Source organism: Vidua macroura, chromosome 27, assembly GCF_024509145.1.
Source record: "Vidua macroura isolate BioBank_ID:100142 chromosome 27, ASM2450914v1, whole genome shotgun sequence".
In the NCBI taxonomy this organism is placed as follows: Eukaryota; Metazoa; Chordata; class Aves; order Passeriformes; family Viduidae; genus Vidua; species Vidua macroura.
In genome coordinates, this window is record NC_071597.1 from 231,509 (window position 1) to 248,937 (window position 17,429).

The window sequence follows — 17,429 nt, forward strand, 5'->3', positions numbered from 1 at the left end:
GTCGGGGCGGGGCGGCAGGAGCACCGAGTCGCCATTGGCAGTAGGATGGTGACGTCACGACGGGGTGTGGCGGGGCCGGGCCGCGCCTCTGGAGGTCCGGTCCCTCGGCGCAGCCGGACGCGATCGCCGCCGTCACCGGGAGCCGCCGCCCCGCCCGCCGGGACCGCCGGTGAGCGCGGGAGGCGCGCGGGCGCTGCTCGTCGCCGGGAGCCGGTGTCCCCCGGGCCGGTTTGGGGCCGGGGCGGGAGCGGGGCCGGCATGGCGGGATAACGCGGGGGGGCCTGTCCCGGCTCCCCGTCACTGGAGGGCCGAGCCGCGGTGCGGAGCGGGGTCGGTGTGTGCGATCTTCCGGGCTGGCACCGCACACGGCCCGGCACGGGGACAGAACCCGAACCGGCTTCTTGGAGAGCGAAGAGCGTCGGGACCGGCAGGGCCAGAGGAGGTGCGGCCCGCCCGGGTCCAGCCGGGGCTGACACAGCCTCCGGGTTCCCGTGCGGAACGAGGCACGGGCTGGTGCGGCTCGTCGCAGCGCTGGTAGCATTGTGGTGATGGCAGGACTCGGAACCAGGATTGGGAGCCGAAAGGGTGGCCCGAGCACACCGGGGCTGAAGGACGCGGCTGGGATCTGCGGAGCTGCGAGCTCAGGGCTGTCACATGCCTCTTGGACTGCAGCAGCAGCTCGGGGCCTCCGGCCTGGACCGGTGACCTCGGGGCCTGGCCTCGGTGACAAGTCCCCGTGGGTGCTGGGTGTGACGAGCACAGCAGTCGGGTTGTGCAGCTGGGGAGAACGAGCCGCCCGAGAGCTCTGCGGGGGCTGACAGTGCTGCCCACCGCTCCTGCAGCCCGGCACTGCGCTGCCCGTGTGTGGGTGCCTCCTGTCCCACGGGCCATGGGACGCCCCCGCGATCCTGTCCCAGCAGCAGGACTGGCACTGCAGGTGGAGCTGGGAGGGTGGGCTGGCCTGGGCACGCCCCCTCTGCGCCTGCAGGGACCGGCCCTGCCTGGTGGGCACATCGGGGAGCAGACCCCGCTTCCACCGCAATCACTGTCACTCCCCCAGTCTTCTCCATCTGTTGGAGCTGCTGGAGCAGCGCTGGCAGAGCAGAGGAGGGGTGTGGGCTGGGTGTCCCGATGGTGACAGTGTCACTCACAGCTGCTGCAGTGGGAGTTCGGCTGGGATGGACCTTGGAGAGCTGTGATGAGGAACAGCAGGCTGTGGTATGTGGGGTGATCGGAAATCTGTGAGGTTGCCCAGAGCCATCTCCCTCCTCCTGTTGCAAATCTCTGCATCATTGTTTTCCACCTCCAAGGCTGGCTTTGAAATCGCTCCAAAGAAGCAGAGTCAAATTCTTCTAGCAGCCTTTCCAAACTGGCTCTTGTGCTGCCAGAGCTACTGGCTGCCATGTCGAGCAGTTTTCCATGGGCTGTTCATGGCTGTGTGGAAGAGGGGGCAGCGAGGTGCAGGGTGCCTGGTGCAGGGACTCTGTGAAGTGTTCTGTCATAACCCTGTGATGGCACCGTGATGATGTGGCCTGTGCAATGCTGTCAGTGACTGAGCTTCGTCCTACTCCTGTCACTGCAGGGGACATGGAGTCCCAGGGTCCTTCTAAGGCCCTTTCCAGTGACTCCCCCATACACATTGCCCTAGGGCTCGTTGCTTGTTGTAGGGGCACATGTGCAGAGTGTTCCCAGGTGTGTCCCAGAGATGAGAAGGCAGGCAGAAAGCAGTTGCAGGGTTGCTTCCAGGGCAGCCCCGTTTTGAGTGGGGTGGGTTGGAGTGTGCAGAGCTGTCCCAGAGGCTGCGGGTGACACTATGCAGCTGGGCCTGACTCTTGTGCTCTGCCCTTGCAGGAAGATAAAGAAAGGTGAACTTTAGCTCTTGAGCTACTTTTAGTAGCTCTGCTCTGAGCTCTGGACAGCATGTTTACCCGTGAGCTTGCATCATGCCGTGTTGGTCCTGGCCGTGTCGGCTGCTCTCTGGCTCCATTCCAGAGATGGAGGAGAGGCAGACCACAGAGATGGGCAAGCCCAATGAAATCAGAAAGGTTCAATCCTCAGATCTTTAACCGAGGCAAGGGTGGCTTCCCATTGGTGGGGCTGGCCAGGCAGAGGCTCCTGCATGGGGTTCCAGGGCTGGCAGGATCAGAGCTTCCCTGATAGTGGTGGCTGCTGCTGTGAGGAATGTCTTGGGGACCTTTTTCTCCAGGAATGTTGGAGTGCCTTGGGTGTATGCCAGGAGGAGCTGGAGTTTAGTGCTGCAAGCTGGCTTCTCCTGCAGCTGTTTGTGGCAGTGGGAAGTGGCTGAGTCCCGTCCAAGTGCTGCTGCCTCGTGGCAGCCTGGGAGCTTTGCTCTTGGCCCTTTGGTGCTCTCAGACTGGGGCTCCAGCACTGCTCTGAAATGCCGAGATTGTGGCTTTCAGGTGGAACATCTGCCTGGATCATGGGTCCGGATGTGGCATCTGGTTCAGTTTCTGCAGCCTGATGGGCAGGTCTGCCTGTGAGCCACTTGGCACCGGGCGCTGCAGGGGCTGCCCAGGTAACTGCTTCCTGTGCCATGCTGCTGCAGCACTGTCCTCCTCAGAGCTGGAAGCACGGCTCTGGCAGGAGCTGGGCTGGGGCAGCAGCTGCTGCTGTTTCCGGAGGGGCTGGTGCAGCCCCCCCGCCCCCGGGGCATGGTGCAATAGGAAGTGGTGGCTGAGCTCACCATCCAGGCAGGGCAATCCCTGCGGGACTGGTGGGCTTTCACTCTGGCCTGGCTTGTGCTTTTGTTGGGTTTCTCCCCGAGCAGCAGCACCACTCATGCAGCAGGAGTGGCCTCCAGGACTGAGTGGAAGGCTGGAGCCCTGCAGCTGTTGGAGCAGAGGGAGCATTCCCTGAGCTACAGCAGCTGAGAACCGGCCACAAAGGGCTGAAGCCCCTGTGGAATGGGGGCTCTGCTGTGCTGCCCCACACACAACCCTGGCCCACGGCTCACAGTCCAGCCCTTGGACTGCAGCATCACAGAGGCTCTGTCACATCAGCCAGGTCTGACTCCAGGGCTGTAGGAATCTGTTGTCTGCAGGACTTTGCATGGCCACTGGCTCTCTCCTTTTGTGTTCACTTGTTGCTCCATTGAAAGCAGGTTTGCTTCATGTGGACTTCTCTGAGGATTGCAGCAGCGGGTTGTAGTTCAAGGTTAATCTCCTGTGGAGGCTGCTCCTGCCTTTGGGGCTGTTCAGTGCTGTGAAGTACCGAAAACCTCTCTAACTCCCATGTCTGTGCCGATGTCTGTCCCCTCCTGGTGTCTCAGCCCACAGAGGATGTTTCCACTTTCTTTTTTCACATCTAGAGAAATGGGGAAAGAGTCCCTCAGGGGAGGAGACCACTTAGTGATGCTGCATCACTCAGCGCAGGGACCTTTGGGAAGAGCCAACCACTTTCTGCAGGGAAGTGACTGCTGGTGTCACGCAGAGCTGTGCCTTTATTTGCCAGCACAGCTGGAGTCCCCTTGTTAGTGTCAGTTTGATTTTCATTGATTCAAGTCGTGAACTTGAAAATTGCTCCTTCCTTGTTTCTGTAGCTTCCTGGCAGTCTCCGCCTTCCTCACTTACTGTAAGCTCCACAGCCACTTCCCTGCCTCCCAGCAGGGCCGACCAGGGGTGCCTTCGAGAACAAATTAAAGCCTCATTCCTACCTGTTGCCAGTGACCAGCCTGCCCGTGCCAGCTGTCCTGGAGCAGTGTGCCCTGGGCTCATTCCCTGGCTGTCTCTGGTTCAGGCCAGAGAACCCTTTTTAGGGCATTGCAGTAGTCACAGGGTCCTGGCAGGAGGAAGCCAGTAGCCAACTCTGAGCCACCTGTGTTGCCATCCCTCAGGTCTCTGGAGCTGGCCAGGATGGCGCAGTGGAACCAGCTACAGCAGCTCGACACGCGGTACCTGGAGCAGCTCCACCAGCTTTACAGCGACAGCTTCCCCATGGAGCTCCGGCAGTTCCTGGCCCCGTGGATTGAAAGCCAGGACTGGTAAGGCCTTTTGAAATGCCAGTGAGGGGACTTTGCTCATAACACCCATCTGCAGGGGCTCAAGTGGGCTGGAGGAGCTCTGTCACTTTCCCTGGGCCCCTGGTGATGGGACTGGCCTCTCTCTCTGGGGCTCATGTGGCATCAAGGGAAGCAGGACTGTGCATGGAGTAGCACTCTGTGCACTGTGTTAGATCCTAGGCCAGGAGCAGAGGTAGCTCTGAGGCAGGGGGATGTCCCCATCCAGGGCTGGCTAACATTGACCTCTATTGTAAAAGGGGCTGACACAGTGATTGCTGGATCCTGTCCATGAGCATGTGGGACATGCTCACAGACATCAGGTGCTGGTGTGCACTGTCTGCCTGGTCTACTTGACCAGATGGTGATTAGTCACAAGCTGGACTCAATCTTAGAGATCTTTTCCTTCCTAAATGATTCTGTAAGTTACACAGGGGATGGTGGGTGTGAGCAGAGCCCCCCTGCATGGTCCCCTGCTCTGCCCCTTGCCCCATGCCAGGCACTCAGGACTCTCCCTCCCCTGAACAGGGCATACGCTGCCAGCAAGGAGTCGCACGCCACACTGGTGTTCCACAACCTGCTGGGGGAGATCGACCAGCAGTACAGCCGCTTTCTGCAGGAGTCCAACGTCCTGTACCAGCACAACCTGCGCCGCATCAAGCAGTTCCTGCAGGTGAGCTGGGAAGTGCCACCATGGTGGGGGAGCTGGTGAGAGTCCGAGCGATTCCTTGGCACAGCTCACCATCCACAGCCCTCAAGGATGTGGAGATCCTAGGGGTTGCCTTGTGTTGCTGACCGTGGGGTGTTTGACTCTTTACAGAGCAGATATTTGGAGAAGCCAATGGAGATAGCCCGCATTGTGGCTCGCTGCCTCTGGGAAGAGTCTCGGCTCCTCCAGACCGCTGCCACCGCAGCCCAGGTCAGTGGCCAGGTATCCCAGGGCCTCCATCCTGATTCCTGACAGCCAGGATGCAGCCTGGGTGTTCTGGGTGGGTGTGGTGAGCTGGGTGTCTCTGTCTTTCATCTCCTTGACTGTGTGACACCCTGGAACTGATGCTGAAGTGAGCAGCCATCTGCCACTGTGTGTTAGGGGTGGGCTGAGGACCCAGCAGAGCCTCCTCAGGCTGGAAGGGAGCATCCCCAGGTTATAGCCCTGTCCTTACGCCCTTCTTGTCCCCTCTGCAGCAAGGGGGACAGGCAACACATCCAACAGCAGCTGTGGTGACAGAGAAGCAACAGATGCTGGAGCAGCACCTGCAGGATGTCAGGAAGAGGGTGCAGGTATGTGTCTGCCTGGGCACCTTTGGCTCTCCCCACCAAGGTTTTTGAGTGCTGTGAATGAAATCACATTTCTTGCCCTGAAGGATCTGGAGCAGAAGATGAAAGTGGTGGAGAATCTCCAGGATGACTTTGATTTTAACTACAAGACTTTGAAAAGCCAAGGAGGTAATGACAGTTCATTAGCATCTGCAAACCACAGTGTGTTCCTGCAAGGAAACTTGCTGGAGAGTTGTTCCAACCTCTACTCCCAGAGGGGATGTGCTCATTCTCAGGGCATTTCCATGGCAATTGGTTAAACCTGGTCTTCTGTTTCTGCCAGGGATGCTACTGTTGAGGGAGCTGAACTGAGCTTTGCTGTAAGCGCAGCAGTGTGATGGGGAGGGATTTGCCTCTGTGGATGCAGGAGAGCCACAGAGGTGCTTGGAGGCTGTGCTAGATTCCTGCTTGGCTGTAGGGCGCCTGCACTTTGCTGTGAAAGTGTTGTGTTGTTGTGGCACTTGAGAAGGTGGGAAGAGTCCCTGTGTGTGGCTGAAGCTTCTCACCTCTGCACAGACATGCAGGACCTGAATGGGAACAACCAGTCAGTGACCCGGCAGAAGATGCAGCAGCTGGAGCAAATGCTGACTGCACTGGACCAGATGCGCAGGGTAAGTGGGGCAGCTGGCTCTCCAGATTCACTCAGCTGCAGATCCCCCTTCTTCAGGGTCGGAGTTTGGTAGTTCCTGCATGGCCAGAACCAGGACCAGTGCAGCAAGCACAGCCCTGAGTGACTTCTTCCTTGCCTGTGAATGTGAAACTTGTGGGTCCGTGGGGGAAGTCACAGGGTGCTGAAGGTTCTGCTTTCTCTCTTGGCAGGGCATAGTGAGTGAGCTGGCTGGGCTGCTGTCAGCCATGGAGTATGTGCAGAAGATGCTGGCAGATGAGGAACTGGCAGACTGGAAGAGGCGGCAGCAGATTGCCTGCATTGGTGGCCCACCCAATATCTGCCTGGACCGGCTCGAGAACTGGTGAGAGCTGCCTGGGACTGTGTCAGTGCTCAGAGCAGTGGCATTCATACACCTGCTGTGGAAATGAGCTCTTGGTGTCTGGAAATGTCCTTGTAAAATGGTTTCTGATGCTTACACATGTGAATGTAGCCTGCAGCTTAGACTGAGCCAGGATGGTGGGCACTGTGCTGGAAAGGTGTCCCACTGTCCCCAGTTCCATGCCTGGGGGATTCTGAGGCTGCTGGAAAGTTTCTGGCCTTGGAGTCACCTGGGCACGTCAGGTTTTGTTTGTAATGCATGGCCTAGAAAAATGCTCTGGGCTTGGAGCCACAGACACAGTTCTTGACTGGTTTGGCATGGAGAATGTGTTCTTGCATGGGAAGAGGAGGGCTCTGCAGGCTGGACAGTGCAGGCTTGGCAGCCAGAGCTAATGCTGGTTCTCCCTGCTCCCCTAGGATAACCTCCCTCGCTGAATCGCAGCTACAGACCCGACAGCAGATCAAGAAGTTGGAAGAACTGCAGCAAAAAGTATCCTATAAGGGTGACCCCATCGTCCAGCACCGGCCCATGTTGGAGGAGCGGATTGTGGAGCTGTTCAGGAACCTGATGAAAAGGTGCTGAAGGCAGGCGGGAGCTGCAGGCAATCCCAGTAATGGCTGTGGGTGGAGGGTGGGCAGTGAGGTCTGACTGTGGTCTCTGTGCTCTTCCTGCAGTGCTTTTGTTGTGGAGAGGCAGCCCTGCATGCCCATGCACCCCGACCGGCCCCTCGTCATCAAGACAGGTGTGCAGTTCACCACCAAAGTCAGGTGGGTCACCTCCTGTGCAGGTGAGGGAGGGGAGCTGAGCAGGGAGGGCAGCCTGGGATCACTCTCTGAAGATGCAGCCCCCAGCTTATCTGGGGAACACTGGTGCTGGGAATGGATGGATACCAGCAGGATAGATCCCAGAGGGATGATCCCAGTGGGCTGGAGTGCTGCCCACATGACTCAGTGCAGGGCTGGCTGGGGATCTGCCATGTTCCTGGAGGCAGCCGGGTTCTGGTAAATCCCGCTGTGGGGGTGGGAAGCATCAGCACATCCCTGGCCAGCTGCTGCTCAGCCTGGGCCATGTTCCCTGCCAGCCTCCATGGAGGGAGGCTGCTCTGACACCAGGCTCTGCCTGGAGCTTCCTTGCCCTTTCCCAGCTATGCCTCCCTGGCAGCCTCTGGCCCAGGGTAGTGTGGAGGGTGTTTGTTCAGAGCCTGGCATGGGCTGTCAGCAGCCCAAATGAGCTCCTTGGGATGCTCAGGGGAGTACCAGCACTTCCCTGGTTCTGGGGACAGGTGCCAGGACTAACATGTACCAGGCCCATGTGGAGGTGTGCCCAGGGCCACCAGAGGAGCTGGTCCATACTGCTGGCTGTGTGGAACAGGAGCAGTTTCTGTGCATGTTCATGCTCTGTGTCTGCTGATTCTTGCAGGTTGTTGGTCAAGTTTCCAGAGCTGAACTATCAGCTGAAAATCAAAGTCTGCATTGACAAGTGAGTCCCGTGCTTTTCTTCCAGTGGCACTGGGTGGGCTTACTGCTGCCCCTGGATTGGGCTCGATCTCCACAACAAGGGCCAGTGTGGCCCCCAGTTGAAAGGGAGGGTGCAGGGTGGTGCTGAGTCCTGAGGGTTCACCCCCATGTAGGGGGAAGGCCTGTGGGGCTCATGGGACTTGTGCTGGGATGCAGCTAGCACTGCACACCAGCTTGTCTGCATCAGGGTAGGAAGGCCACTGCCATGACCTGGTGTCTCTTTCCCGTTTTCTAGGGACTCTGGGGATGTTGCAGCACTTCGGGGGTAAGTACACTGTTTGCTTTGCTCCTTATTTCATGTTTCTGCTTTTCTTCCTGGCCAACATCCTACCACACATTCACTGCAAGACTGCCCTGTCAGCCACATTCTTTCCTCTTCCCAGGTCCCGGAAGTTTAATATCCTGGGGACCAACACCAAGGTCATGAACATGGAGGAGTCAAACAACGGCAGCCTCTCAGCAGAGTTCAAACACCTGGTGGGTACCATGAGCTCCTGGGCTGCTCCTGTACAGCCACGTGTCATTGTGGTGCTGCTGCAGCCTGTCCCTCTCTCTGCAGACCCTGCGGGAGCAGCGGTGTGGGAATGGAGGCCGGGCCAACTGTGATGTGAGTGTCAGGGGCCCTGGGTGGGTGACTGGCCATTGACAGGGGCAGCTGAGCTGGGGGGGGATGCAGGAGCCCTACCTTGAGGCAGGGGGTCCACCGGCACCAACTGGCACGTTGGCAGCTTTCCAGGCCAGCCCCAGCAGCCATGCTGGGTCTGGTGGTCGTGTGTTGGGCTGAGGGTGGGTGTCTTGTGCTCATGGTGTCCCCTTCTGCCCAGGCCTCGCTGATAGTCACCGAGGAGCTGCACCTCATCACTTTTGAGACAGAGGTGTATCACCAGGGGCTGAAGATCGACCTGGAGGTGAGGCACAGGTCACTGCCTTCCACTGCCGCGGGCCTGGGTAGAGCCCTGGGAGTTGTTCCAAATGATGGTAACATCCTCTCTTTGCAGACCCACTCGCTGCCTGTGGTGGTCATCTCCAACATCTGTCAGATGCCCAATGCCTGGGCGTCCATCCTGTGGTACAACATGCTGACCAACAACCCCAAGGTAGGGCTGGTGTGGGAAGGCAGCACGGCAGGTGTCAGGATGGGGGTGTCATGGTGAGAGAGGGAAACTGAGGCCAAGGAGCAAGGCTGAGGCAGTACCTGGCCCTGCTCCTGTCCCATGTCCTACTCAGGGCTGTGTGTTCCCTTGTGCAGAACGTGAACTTCTTCACCAAGCCACCCATTGGGACCTGGGACCAGGTGGCAGAGGTGCTGAGCTGGCAGTTCTCCTCCACCACAAAGCGCGGTCTCAGCATCGAGCAGCTGACCACGCTGGCAGAAAAACTGCTGGGTAAGTGTGGGGTGACGTGGTAGGGTGTCCTGCCCATCCCTGTTGTCCCCTGGTGTGATTCCCCACCTGTACATGTCATCCAAGAGTGAGGTCCTGTGTTTGGCCTGAGAGCTTTTGGCCTGAGTAATTTTCAGGTGCTTGGTTTTCTCCCAGATGGCACAAACCCTGGAGATGGTGTCTTTGGAAGGACAGCTCTATTTAAATGGTTGTGTTCTTTTTTCTCTTCTAGGACCAGGTGTGAATTACTCTGGCTGTCAGATCACCTGGGCCAAGTTCTGCAAGGTAGAATTTCCTTTCTTCCCTGAGCACGTTCCATTGGCTGTTCCCTTCTTCCAAGCTGTGCTAGCAGCCTCTCTGCCTTTTCCTCAGGAGAACATGGCTGGCAAAGGCTTCTCTTTCTGGGTCTGGCTGGACAACATCATTGACTTGGTGAAGAAGTACATCCTGGCGCTGTGGAACGAAGGGTGAGTGCCAGCACAGAGCCGGAGGTTAGGCTGGGCCTTGGAAGGGGTCCCACGGGTTCCACCCTGATGGCGTGGGGTGCCTTGTCCATGTGTAGGTGTGCTGTCCTGGGATACTTTTTGCTGGTTCAGAGTGAAAACTCACCTGGGAATCCATAAAATGTCAGTGGCCAGGCTGCGTTCTGTTGTTGAGCAGAGCTGGCAGGACTTACATCCTGGAGGAGCTGCTCCTGTGCCCTGACCCATATTTGTTGTTCTTGCTTCCTCCTGCCCAGGTACATCATGGGCTTCATCAGCAAGGAGCGGGAGCGAGCCATCCTGAGCACCAAGCCCCCAGGGACCTTTCTGCTGCGCTTCAGTGAGAGCAGCAAGGAAGGAGGCATCACCTTCACATGGGTGGAGAAGGACATCAGTGGTACGAGCTCCACCCTTGCTACCCTGGGTGTTTGGCTTGGCATTCCAGGTTCCGGAGGGGTCTTGGATGCCCTGATAAGCACTTGTCCTTCATCCTTGTCCCAAGAAGCTGTCTTCATGGGTTAACCTCTGAGCCTGGCCGCCCTTAGCTGGTCTTTGCCTTCTGGGTCTCTGTGCCCATGTGCTGCCCATGGGGCAGTTTTCTATGGCACTGAACACAGTCAGGTCCCAGTCCTGCCCCGTGGTCTGCTGTGTGCCTGGTAGGGCTAAACACAGCCCCAGGCCCATCTTGTCCCTACTGCTCTGGGGGTGTCTGAAGGCAGCCCTGCCTTTGTTCTGTGCCAAAAATCTTCTTCCTTGTACAGGAAAGACACAGATCCAGTCAGTGGAGCCCTACACCAAGCAGCAGCTGAACAACATGTCGTTTGCGGAGATCATCATGGGCTACAAAATCATGGATGCCACCAACATCCTGGTGTCCCCACTGGTATACCTGTACCCAGACATCCCCAAGGAGGAGGCGTTTGGAAAGTACTGCCGCTCCGAGAGCCAGGAACACTCAGAAGCAACGGACTCAGGTAGTTGTTGACTTTCTGTGGCTCCTTTGTCACATGGAGGCTCTGGGGATAGCACTGTCTGTCACCAGCCAGGACCCTGTGCCATCCCTGGAGGGCACAGCCACAGTGTGGGACCAGCCATGGGGTCCCATTGAGTATGGGCAGAGGGTGGACACTGCCTGTGTTCTGGGGAGCAGAGAGAAAGATTCATCCTTGGGTGGCTGATGACAAAGCTTCTCCCTCCTTGCAGGTGCTGCTCCATACCTGAAGACCAAGTTCATCTGTGTCACCCCGTGAGTGTTCCTGGGGATTGTCTGCAGTGCTTGGGGGAAGTTTGTGTGCTCAGCCTTGTTTGAGGGAGAGGTTTCCTTCCTTTCTTTCCACCTCTCTCTGAGCTTTGCTTGGTTACTGTGGGGTTCCCAGCCTGGGGTGACAGTGGGGGCTGAGCTAGGCTCCGGCTGCTGCCCAAACCACAGCCCTGTTCTTCCCCTCCGGGGCCCCTTTCCTTTGGAGAGCTCTGGGGGCCGCTGGGCCATGCCCAGGGGCCCCTCAGCGGGTAGAGGGGGTGTTACATAGCTCTGGTCAGGCCCTGACTCCGGAGGTTTCTGTGCTTCTTCTCCCTCGGACAGCACCTCCTTCAGCAACACCATCGACCTGCCCATGTCCCCGCGCACCCTGGACTCGCTCATGCAGTTCGGCAACAGCAGCGAGGGCGCAGAGAGCAACGCGGGTGGGCAGTTCGGTGAGTCAGGGGGGGCTCCAGGGGGCCCTGGCTGCCACCCCGCACGGGCCCCGTAACCCTGGCTGTGTCTGCCCGCAGAGTCGCTGACCTTCGACATGGAGCTGACCCCAGAGTGTGCGTCCTCGCCCATGTGAGGGGCTGCGCCGGCGCACGGGGCCCTCCCTGGGCTCAGCCTTCCCACCTCCAGAGCGCTCCCCCGGATTTGTCCCACTCGGCTGCAGCTGCTCCGGGCCTGCCCTCAGGAACAGCTGGGGGCCAGGGTCCCTGAATGGGTTCAGGTCCTCACCTGACCCAACAGCGCAGCCCCTCTCTGGGGTGGTGCCGCTCCTCTCTGGGGGAGGGGGATGAACCTTTTTCTATTTCCTTCCATAACAGTTTTCTATTATTTTTGCTCATTCAAGTGCCTATTTGTCTCCGATTGCAGCCACAGTTCCCACAAACGCTTCCACAGCCCCGGTCCCACTGCTGGAAGCTGCTGCCCTGACTGCCCGCACCCAAACCCACAAGACCCTACAAGTCTGGAATTGCAGAGGGGATTGGCCACGTGGCAGGGTCTGCCCTGCTGCTCCCAGCACCTCCTAGAGCTTGCAGGGTGCTGGGGTGAGTCCCCTCTCTGCGCCTGCCTGGCCCTGGTTTTGGCCAGGATGACCAGTACAGGGCTTGGAGCTGCAGGTGGATGTATCCAGGTGCTCCCACCCTTGACTCTGAAGGCACCCCTGCTGGACTCAGCTTAGGTTTGCTGGGATTCCAGCGGTTCAGGAGCTGCTTGTGCTTATCCCCATCTTCCTGCTTTGGGCACAGTGGTCATTTTGGGATGGCTGGTATCCCTGGGGTAGGGCAGTGCTGCTACCCAGTAATAGCACCTGTGTGTGAACAGCATTTGCAGCTGTGGCCCATTCTGGGAGCTGGGTGAAGCCACAGGGGCTGTCCTGTTTCCCTGTGGCCAGGCTGGTGCTGGGAGCTCGGTCTTGCTTCCAGCACTGTGCTGAGTTAGACCAGTTGGACCCTGGGGAATTGGGGGAACCAGCATGGCTGACAGTGGGGCACCTGGCCTGTCCCCTTCTCTCTGGGTTATGAGGGGCCAGGCATGGGGTCTGCAGCTTCTCGGGGGCTTCATGTGGCTGTTCTGTTGGAGGTTGGCCCTCACAGTTAAGGTGGGAAGGGGCAAGAGTTGAAGAGAGCAGGTGGATGTGAGGAGAGGAACATGCTGTGGGGCAGTGCAGGACAGTGACAGGGGTGTTGTGAAGGGCAGGTGTCCTGACTTTTGGGGGGTTGGTGGTTGTGGTCCTGCATTTAACAGAATTGGGGGAGCCCTCCTGCCCTTTCGATGCAGTGGGCAAACGGACACAGATGAGCAGTGGAGGGGTGGGGGAGGCAGTGGGAGAGCTGCTCCTCCTGAGTTGCATCACAGCTGGTAGGCAGGGAACCAGAGGGCAGGGGGGAAGATCCCCCTGGCTGTGGGGTCTGGGCAAGCCCCTCCAAGCTGTGTGGGAGCAGGATGGGGGGTCCGTGGCTGGCCCTGGGGATGCTCAGGGGCGATGAGGGCCCTTTGCCCCTCTGCTCGCTCACCATAGCTGCCTCCAGCCGCAGTCCCTGGCAGCATTCAATACTGTAAAAAATTTTATTTTTTGTATATTTTATTGCTGTATCTACAGGCTTTAACTTTCTCCAAAATAAAGGCCCTGAAGCGACGTGCTCTGGGGTGTGAGCTTGGCTCTGCCTGCGGCACCCGCCTGACCCTGCTCCGGGAACTGGGGCCTCTGTCAGCGCAATTCAGCCCCGGTGCCGCAGCTGCGGTTTGCTCGTGCGAACTGGCTCCGGCACCTGCCAGGCACGCGTGGGCAGCTGCCCCTTATCGGGGCCTGCGGGGCCCTTCCCCGGGCATGCGGGGGGCAGTCGCCGTGTCCCAGCCCATGGTTGCTCTCTCTGCCCCAGAGACGCGCCTGGGTCTCCTCCACTTGTGTAAAGGAAATGCCTGTGCCCGCGTGGGAGGACACGGCTGCACTGGGGCCCTGCTCTGGCTGCTCTCAGCCCGGGCTGTCTGGGGTTGCACTGGGGCCCCTGTGACTGCTTCTGCCCTGGGGTCGATGGACTGGGCTGGAACTGGGGCTGGGGGCAGCAGGTCCCAGGCTCTGCAAGGCATGGCTGGATTGGGTGTATGAGTCTGGGAGCACTGGCTGGTGACAGTGACATGCTTTGCACACCCTAGCCTTCTGCAATACCATGGAGAACAAGATCATTCCAGGGTTTGTGCTCTGATGAGGCCTAGAGGGAGAGATTATTTCTCTGTCAGAGCAGGATTAGGGGGATTGTTCGTGCAGGTCATGTGGAACTGGCTGTGCTGCATCATTTGAAGCGCTGGAGGTGCACTGGAGCCTTCTCTGCCCTCTGTGTGCCCTGGAGCATCCTGCTCAGGTCTGAGCTGACCGTGTCCCTGCTTCAGGAACCAGCCTCACTCCAGGACCCCTCCATTTCACTGTCAAACCAAACCAGGGCTCTGCCCAGACCCCACCATCCCATTCCTGCTATTAAGGCAGCTGTGTTGGATCATTGTCTGTCTCAGTGGTGCAGCCCAGGGTGCTGCAGGTGGGGGGCAGTTCACAAAGGAACAAGGCCCAGCCCATCAGCAGGGACCCCCTTCTCCTGCCCTGGCAGCTGCAGGATGGAGTTGAGAACCCAGGACTAAGTAATTTTCTTACTCATCTGCAACCCTTGGGGTTGCCAGAACCATGTGGTGTCAGGAACATGGTGCTTCATTCCCTATTCCTGCAGATCAGGGGTTCCTTATCTCCCTGGGCCCACTGCATCCCAGTTGGCACCTGCCCCCTCAGCCAGGGGCCAGCCCTGAGTGGTGGGGTCAAGGGGCCACTGCTCCTAACTCTGAGTTCCTGCTGTGGGTAGCAGCAGGCTGGGAGCTCCTGGAGCCTGATGGGCAGCAGGAGAAAGTGCCCAGGGAAGGTCCCTGTGCTGGGCTGGAGAAAAAACCCTGCAGCACCAGCAGCAAGTGGGGCAAGGGACTCTTGCCAACATCCTGTCCCCCTCCTTCTGTCCCAGTCAGCCCCGCGGGGCTGCAGCCCTTGCTTTCTGCCTGTGCTGGGGCATAAGGTTGTTTGTGGCTCCAAAAGGAGGTCACAGGGTGGCTTTGCTCCTTGCCCAGGGCCGCAGCACAGTGGGGAGGAGTGGGGACAGTGTCTGAGCCAAGCGTGCAAACGGATTAGGGGTTTCCAAATGCAGATAATCCGCTTGGGATGTGGACACTTGCGTGACGGGTGCAGGGCGGCCCCATGGGGATGGGCAGCCACCTGCCAGGGCAGCCCTGGACCAGGGGCAGTCCAGAGCAGGCGCTCATGTAGGGTCCCACAGGTACCTGGGGTGTCTGAGCTGTGCAGTATTAACAGTTCCTTGGGAATAAGGCAGCAGACAGGGATTAGAGAGGCCACAGCTTATCCCAGGGCCAAGCAACTGAATGAGCAGGGCTGCAGTGAGGGATGGGAGGCAGAGACCCCCGGGACTCAGTTGCCACCTGTCCAAGGACCTGTCTGAGGCTCGCCTCTGCCCTCCCAGGTGCTGGGTAGGATCTTCCCACAGCAACACATGCGGAGCTGCAGAGCACATGCCACTGCTGCCCAAGCCAAGAGCCATCCCAATCCCTGCTTCCAGTACTCAGAACACAACAGTCAAATAAATATTGCATCACACTCAGATAAATACACAGCAGAGAAGAACCAAGCAGTGGTGGCTTCTACTGCCACACGTGGCAGAGGTCAGACCCAGAGCTCCAGCACAGTGTGATCTCCAAAAACACCACCTCCTGCCTGTTTCCCTACAGGTGTCCCATCCTGGCTCAGAATGCAGCATCTGGCTGTGGTGGCACCAGCACCAAGGGCTCTGCTCACCCCGACATGGGGTGAAGGGCCCTGGCCCTGGTGCAGCCGCTGGACTGGGCTGACCTGTGGCTGCACATTTGTGGCAGGAGTGGCTGGGACTGAGCGGTTACTGTGGCAACTGAGCTCTGCAAGGGAGAGCAGGGACGCAGGGAGAGGACAGGGATGCGTGGGGATGTGCAGAGATGTCGGGATGCACCAGCGTGGGGTGGGGGCCAAGGGTCAAGTGCTCTGCGTGTGCTCCTGATGCCCCCAGCCAGCCCCGGCACTGGGGTGGGCATGAAGTGATTGTGCCCTTGGTCCCAGCTGGGCTGTGGGTGCTGCAGGGCCCCCCGTGCCCCCTCAGGTGCAGAGATACTCACTGAGCTGATGGGGGGTTCTGGTGCCCTCTGCAGACCCAGTCGGGCTCTCGCTGTCCTGTCTTGGCTGTTTCAGTAGCAGAAACTGGATGTTCTTTCCTAGCTGGAGGAACTATGGAGGAAACAATGAGTCTTTGCCCAAGCAATGGCACTGCTTGGCTACTGAGGCCAAATGTTTGCTGGGTTGTTCCCAGCCATATCCGAGTGGCTGGAAGCAGAGGTTTCCTGTGGAAATTCCCCCTTGGACAAAATGTCATTTCCAGTTTTTGCTGGAGCAGATCATCCCCTCCCGCTGGCACTAGGCACCATCAGGCTGAGCCTGTGCCAGTGACAAGCATCTCTGGTGCCCCCCCTTCGCCCTGCCCATGGCTCCAAGTCGTGTGCTGCCCATGGGTGGCCGGGTTCTGGCAGGGTCTGTGCTGCTGCCCTGTCCCCTCGGCTGCTGGCCCCACTCTTCACAGGCTGCCTCTTGCACCAGCAGCAGGGCTGGAACCCCGCAGGGCCCATCCTCACTGGTTCTCCAGTGGGACCTTTGTGGGAAAATGTGAATCTGTGACTAATGTGGGGATTCATCTGTTTCACATTAGCTGGGCTGGATTATCACAACGGGGTTTTGTTTTGAGACCTGGGAGTGTGAGGGATGCAAAGCAGGGATGGGATGGGGCTGGGCTCCCCCATGAGATGTCCTGCTGCTTCCCAGGAAGCAGGAGGGGATGGAGCCGAGGCGAGGCGGTGTTCTTGCCCGCAGGTGACATGGTTGGGTGTTTGTGCTTTGCCCAAGCCCAGCACTCCGCACATCCCGGGAGCAGCAGGGAGGATTGCAGAGGAGCCTTGCATGCAGGATGTGCCCGGAGGGCAGTAGCCAAAAGCGTCAGGACCTCTCCAAAGCCGCCTAAATAAATGTTTCCACTCCTGAGAAATAATTAAGACCCTTGAGATGCCACTTAGGGAGGAAGGCTGTTCCGCCTGCACTCGTTGCACTCCTGCTCCAAACACAGAGGCAATTTTCTCGGAAATCCATTACGAAGCTCCAGACTCCCTCTGTCCCCGGAATGTGCAGCGTCATTCGGCATCCTGCTGAGCTCATGCGAGGTGGCCTTGCATCCGGCTGCAGCTCAGCCTGGATAATGCTCACCTTCCCAGAGGCTTCCCGAGACTTTCTGAGGCCCAAAGAGAGCCAGGGCAGGGCTAAGATTGCTTTGGGGCATCGGTGGGATGGAGCTGGGGCAGTTCCAGGGCAGATCCAGGGGCAGCCTCTCCATTGGTCACTGCTTCAGTCACTGTTCCTCTGTTCTTTTCCTCTGGAAAGGAAGAATTTCTCCTGGTAACATCCCCACCAGCCAGCTTGGAGTTTTCCTTGGGACCTGGTGAAAACAAATTGTAATTGTGATTGGATTGGATTTTATTGGATTCCATTTGCCCTTTCAGCATGGAGCACTCTCCACTTTCTCTCCCAACACTAATTTATTTTTCCTTTTTTCCCCCTTTGTAGCAGAAGGGGAGGGAGAAAGGAGGGAAGTGAGAGGGAAAAGAGGGTGTTTTGCCTACATCTTCCAGCTCTCCCAAGCACATGTAGCTGTGCAGGTCTGGCACAGGGAGCGCTGTGTCCCTGGGATCCTCCAGATACCCCGGGATCTGTGGTGCCCAGACAGAGCCCCAGCAGCCACAGACATTGTGTGTGACCTTGTTTCTCTGGCCTGAGCAGCCAGTGCCCGCCTGGCTGACTGCACCAATGGGTTATGTGGGCCAGGGATTGTGAAAGCCGCATGTCCGCGTGATGCAACTCACC

The 17,429-nt window shown here is 58.6% G+C and overlaps 1 protein-coding gene across 4 annotated transcripts; it reads left to right on the top strand.

The window, feature by feature from the left end:
• Nucleotides 1-76: 76 nt before the first annotated feature.
• On the top strand, nucleotides 77-13,088 carry STAT3 (signal transducer and activator of transcription 3). 4 transcript variants are annotated; one of them, XM_053999947.1, is made up of 24 exons: nucleotides 77-169; nucleotides 3,854-4,000; nucleotides 4,544-4,688; nucleotides 4,836-4,934; nucleotides 5,201-5,296; nucleotides 5,380-5,461; nucleotides 5,849-5,943; nucleotides 6,152-6,303; nucleotides 6,738-6,896; nucleotides 6,996-7,088; nucleotides 7,741-7,800; nucleotides 8,074-8,103; nucleotides 8,222-8,315; nucleotides 8,398-8,445; nucleotides 8,663-8,746; nucleotides 8,837-8,935; nucleotides 9,088-9,223; nucleotides 9,453-9,505; nucleotides 9,593-9,687; nucleotides 9,960-10,099; nucleotides 10,464-10,679; nucleotides 10,906-10,948; nucleotides 11,285-11,397; nucleotides 11,476-13,088. In XM_053999947.1, the coding sequence occupies exons 2-24, from the start codon at nucleotides 3,873-3,875 to the stop codon at nucleotides 11,529-11,531; spliced, it is 2,316 nt and encodes a 771-aa protein (XP_053855922.1). In that variant the 5' UTR covers nucleotides 77-169; nucleotides 3,854-3,872; the 3' UTR covers nucleotides 11,532-13,088. The 4 variants fall into 4 exon arrangements, with proteins under 4 accessions (XP_053855922.1, XP_053855923.1, XP_053855921.1 ...); XM_053999948.1 differs by lacking the exon at nucleotides 77-169 and adding an exon at nucleotides 228-442; XM_053999946.1 differs by lacking the exon at nucleotides 77-169 and adding an exon at nucleotides 951-1,218 and having other exon boundaries at nucleotides 10,464-10,676.
• The last annotated feature ends 4,341 nt before the right edge of the window (nucleotides 13,089-17,429 follow it).

Excerpts from the sequence above, each read along its gene's own strand:
- STAT3 (XM_053999945.1), top strand. The coding sequence starts at position 1,199 with ATGAGGAACAGCAGGCTGTG. Across the intron at positions 6,897-6,995 it reads TTCAGGAACCTGATGAAAAG|TGCTTTTGTTGTGGAGAGGC; the intron begins GTGCTGAAGGCA and ends CTCTTCCTGCAG. Across the intron at positions 10,100-10,463 it reads GGTGGAGAAGGACATCAGTG|GAAAGACACAGATCCAGTCA; the intron begins GTACGAGCTCCA and ends TTCCTTGTACAG.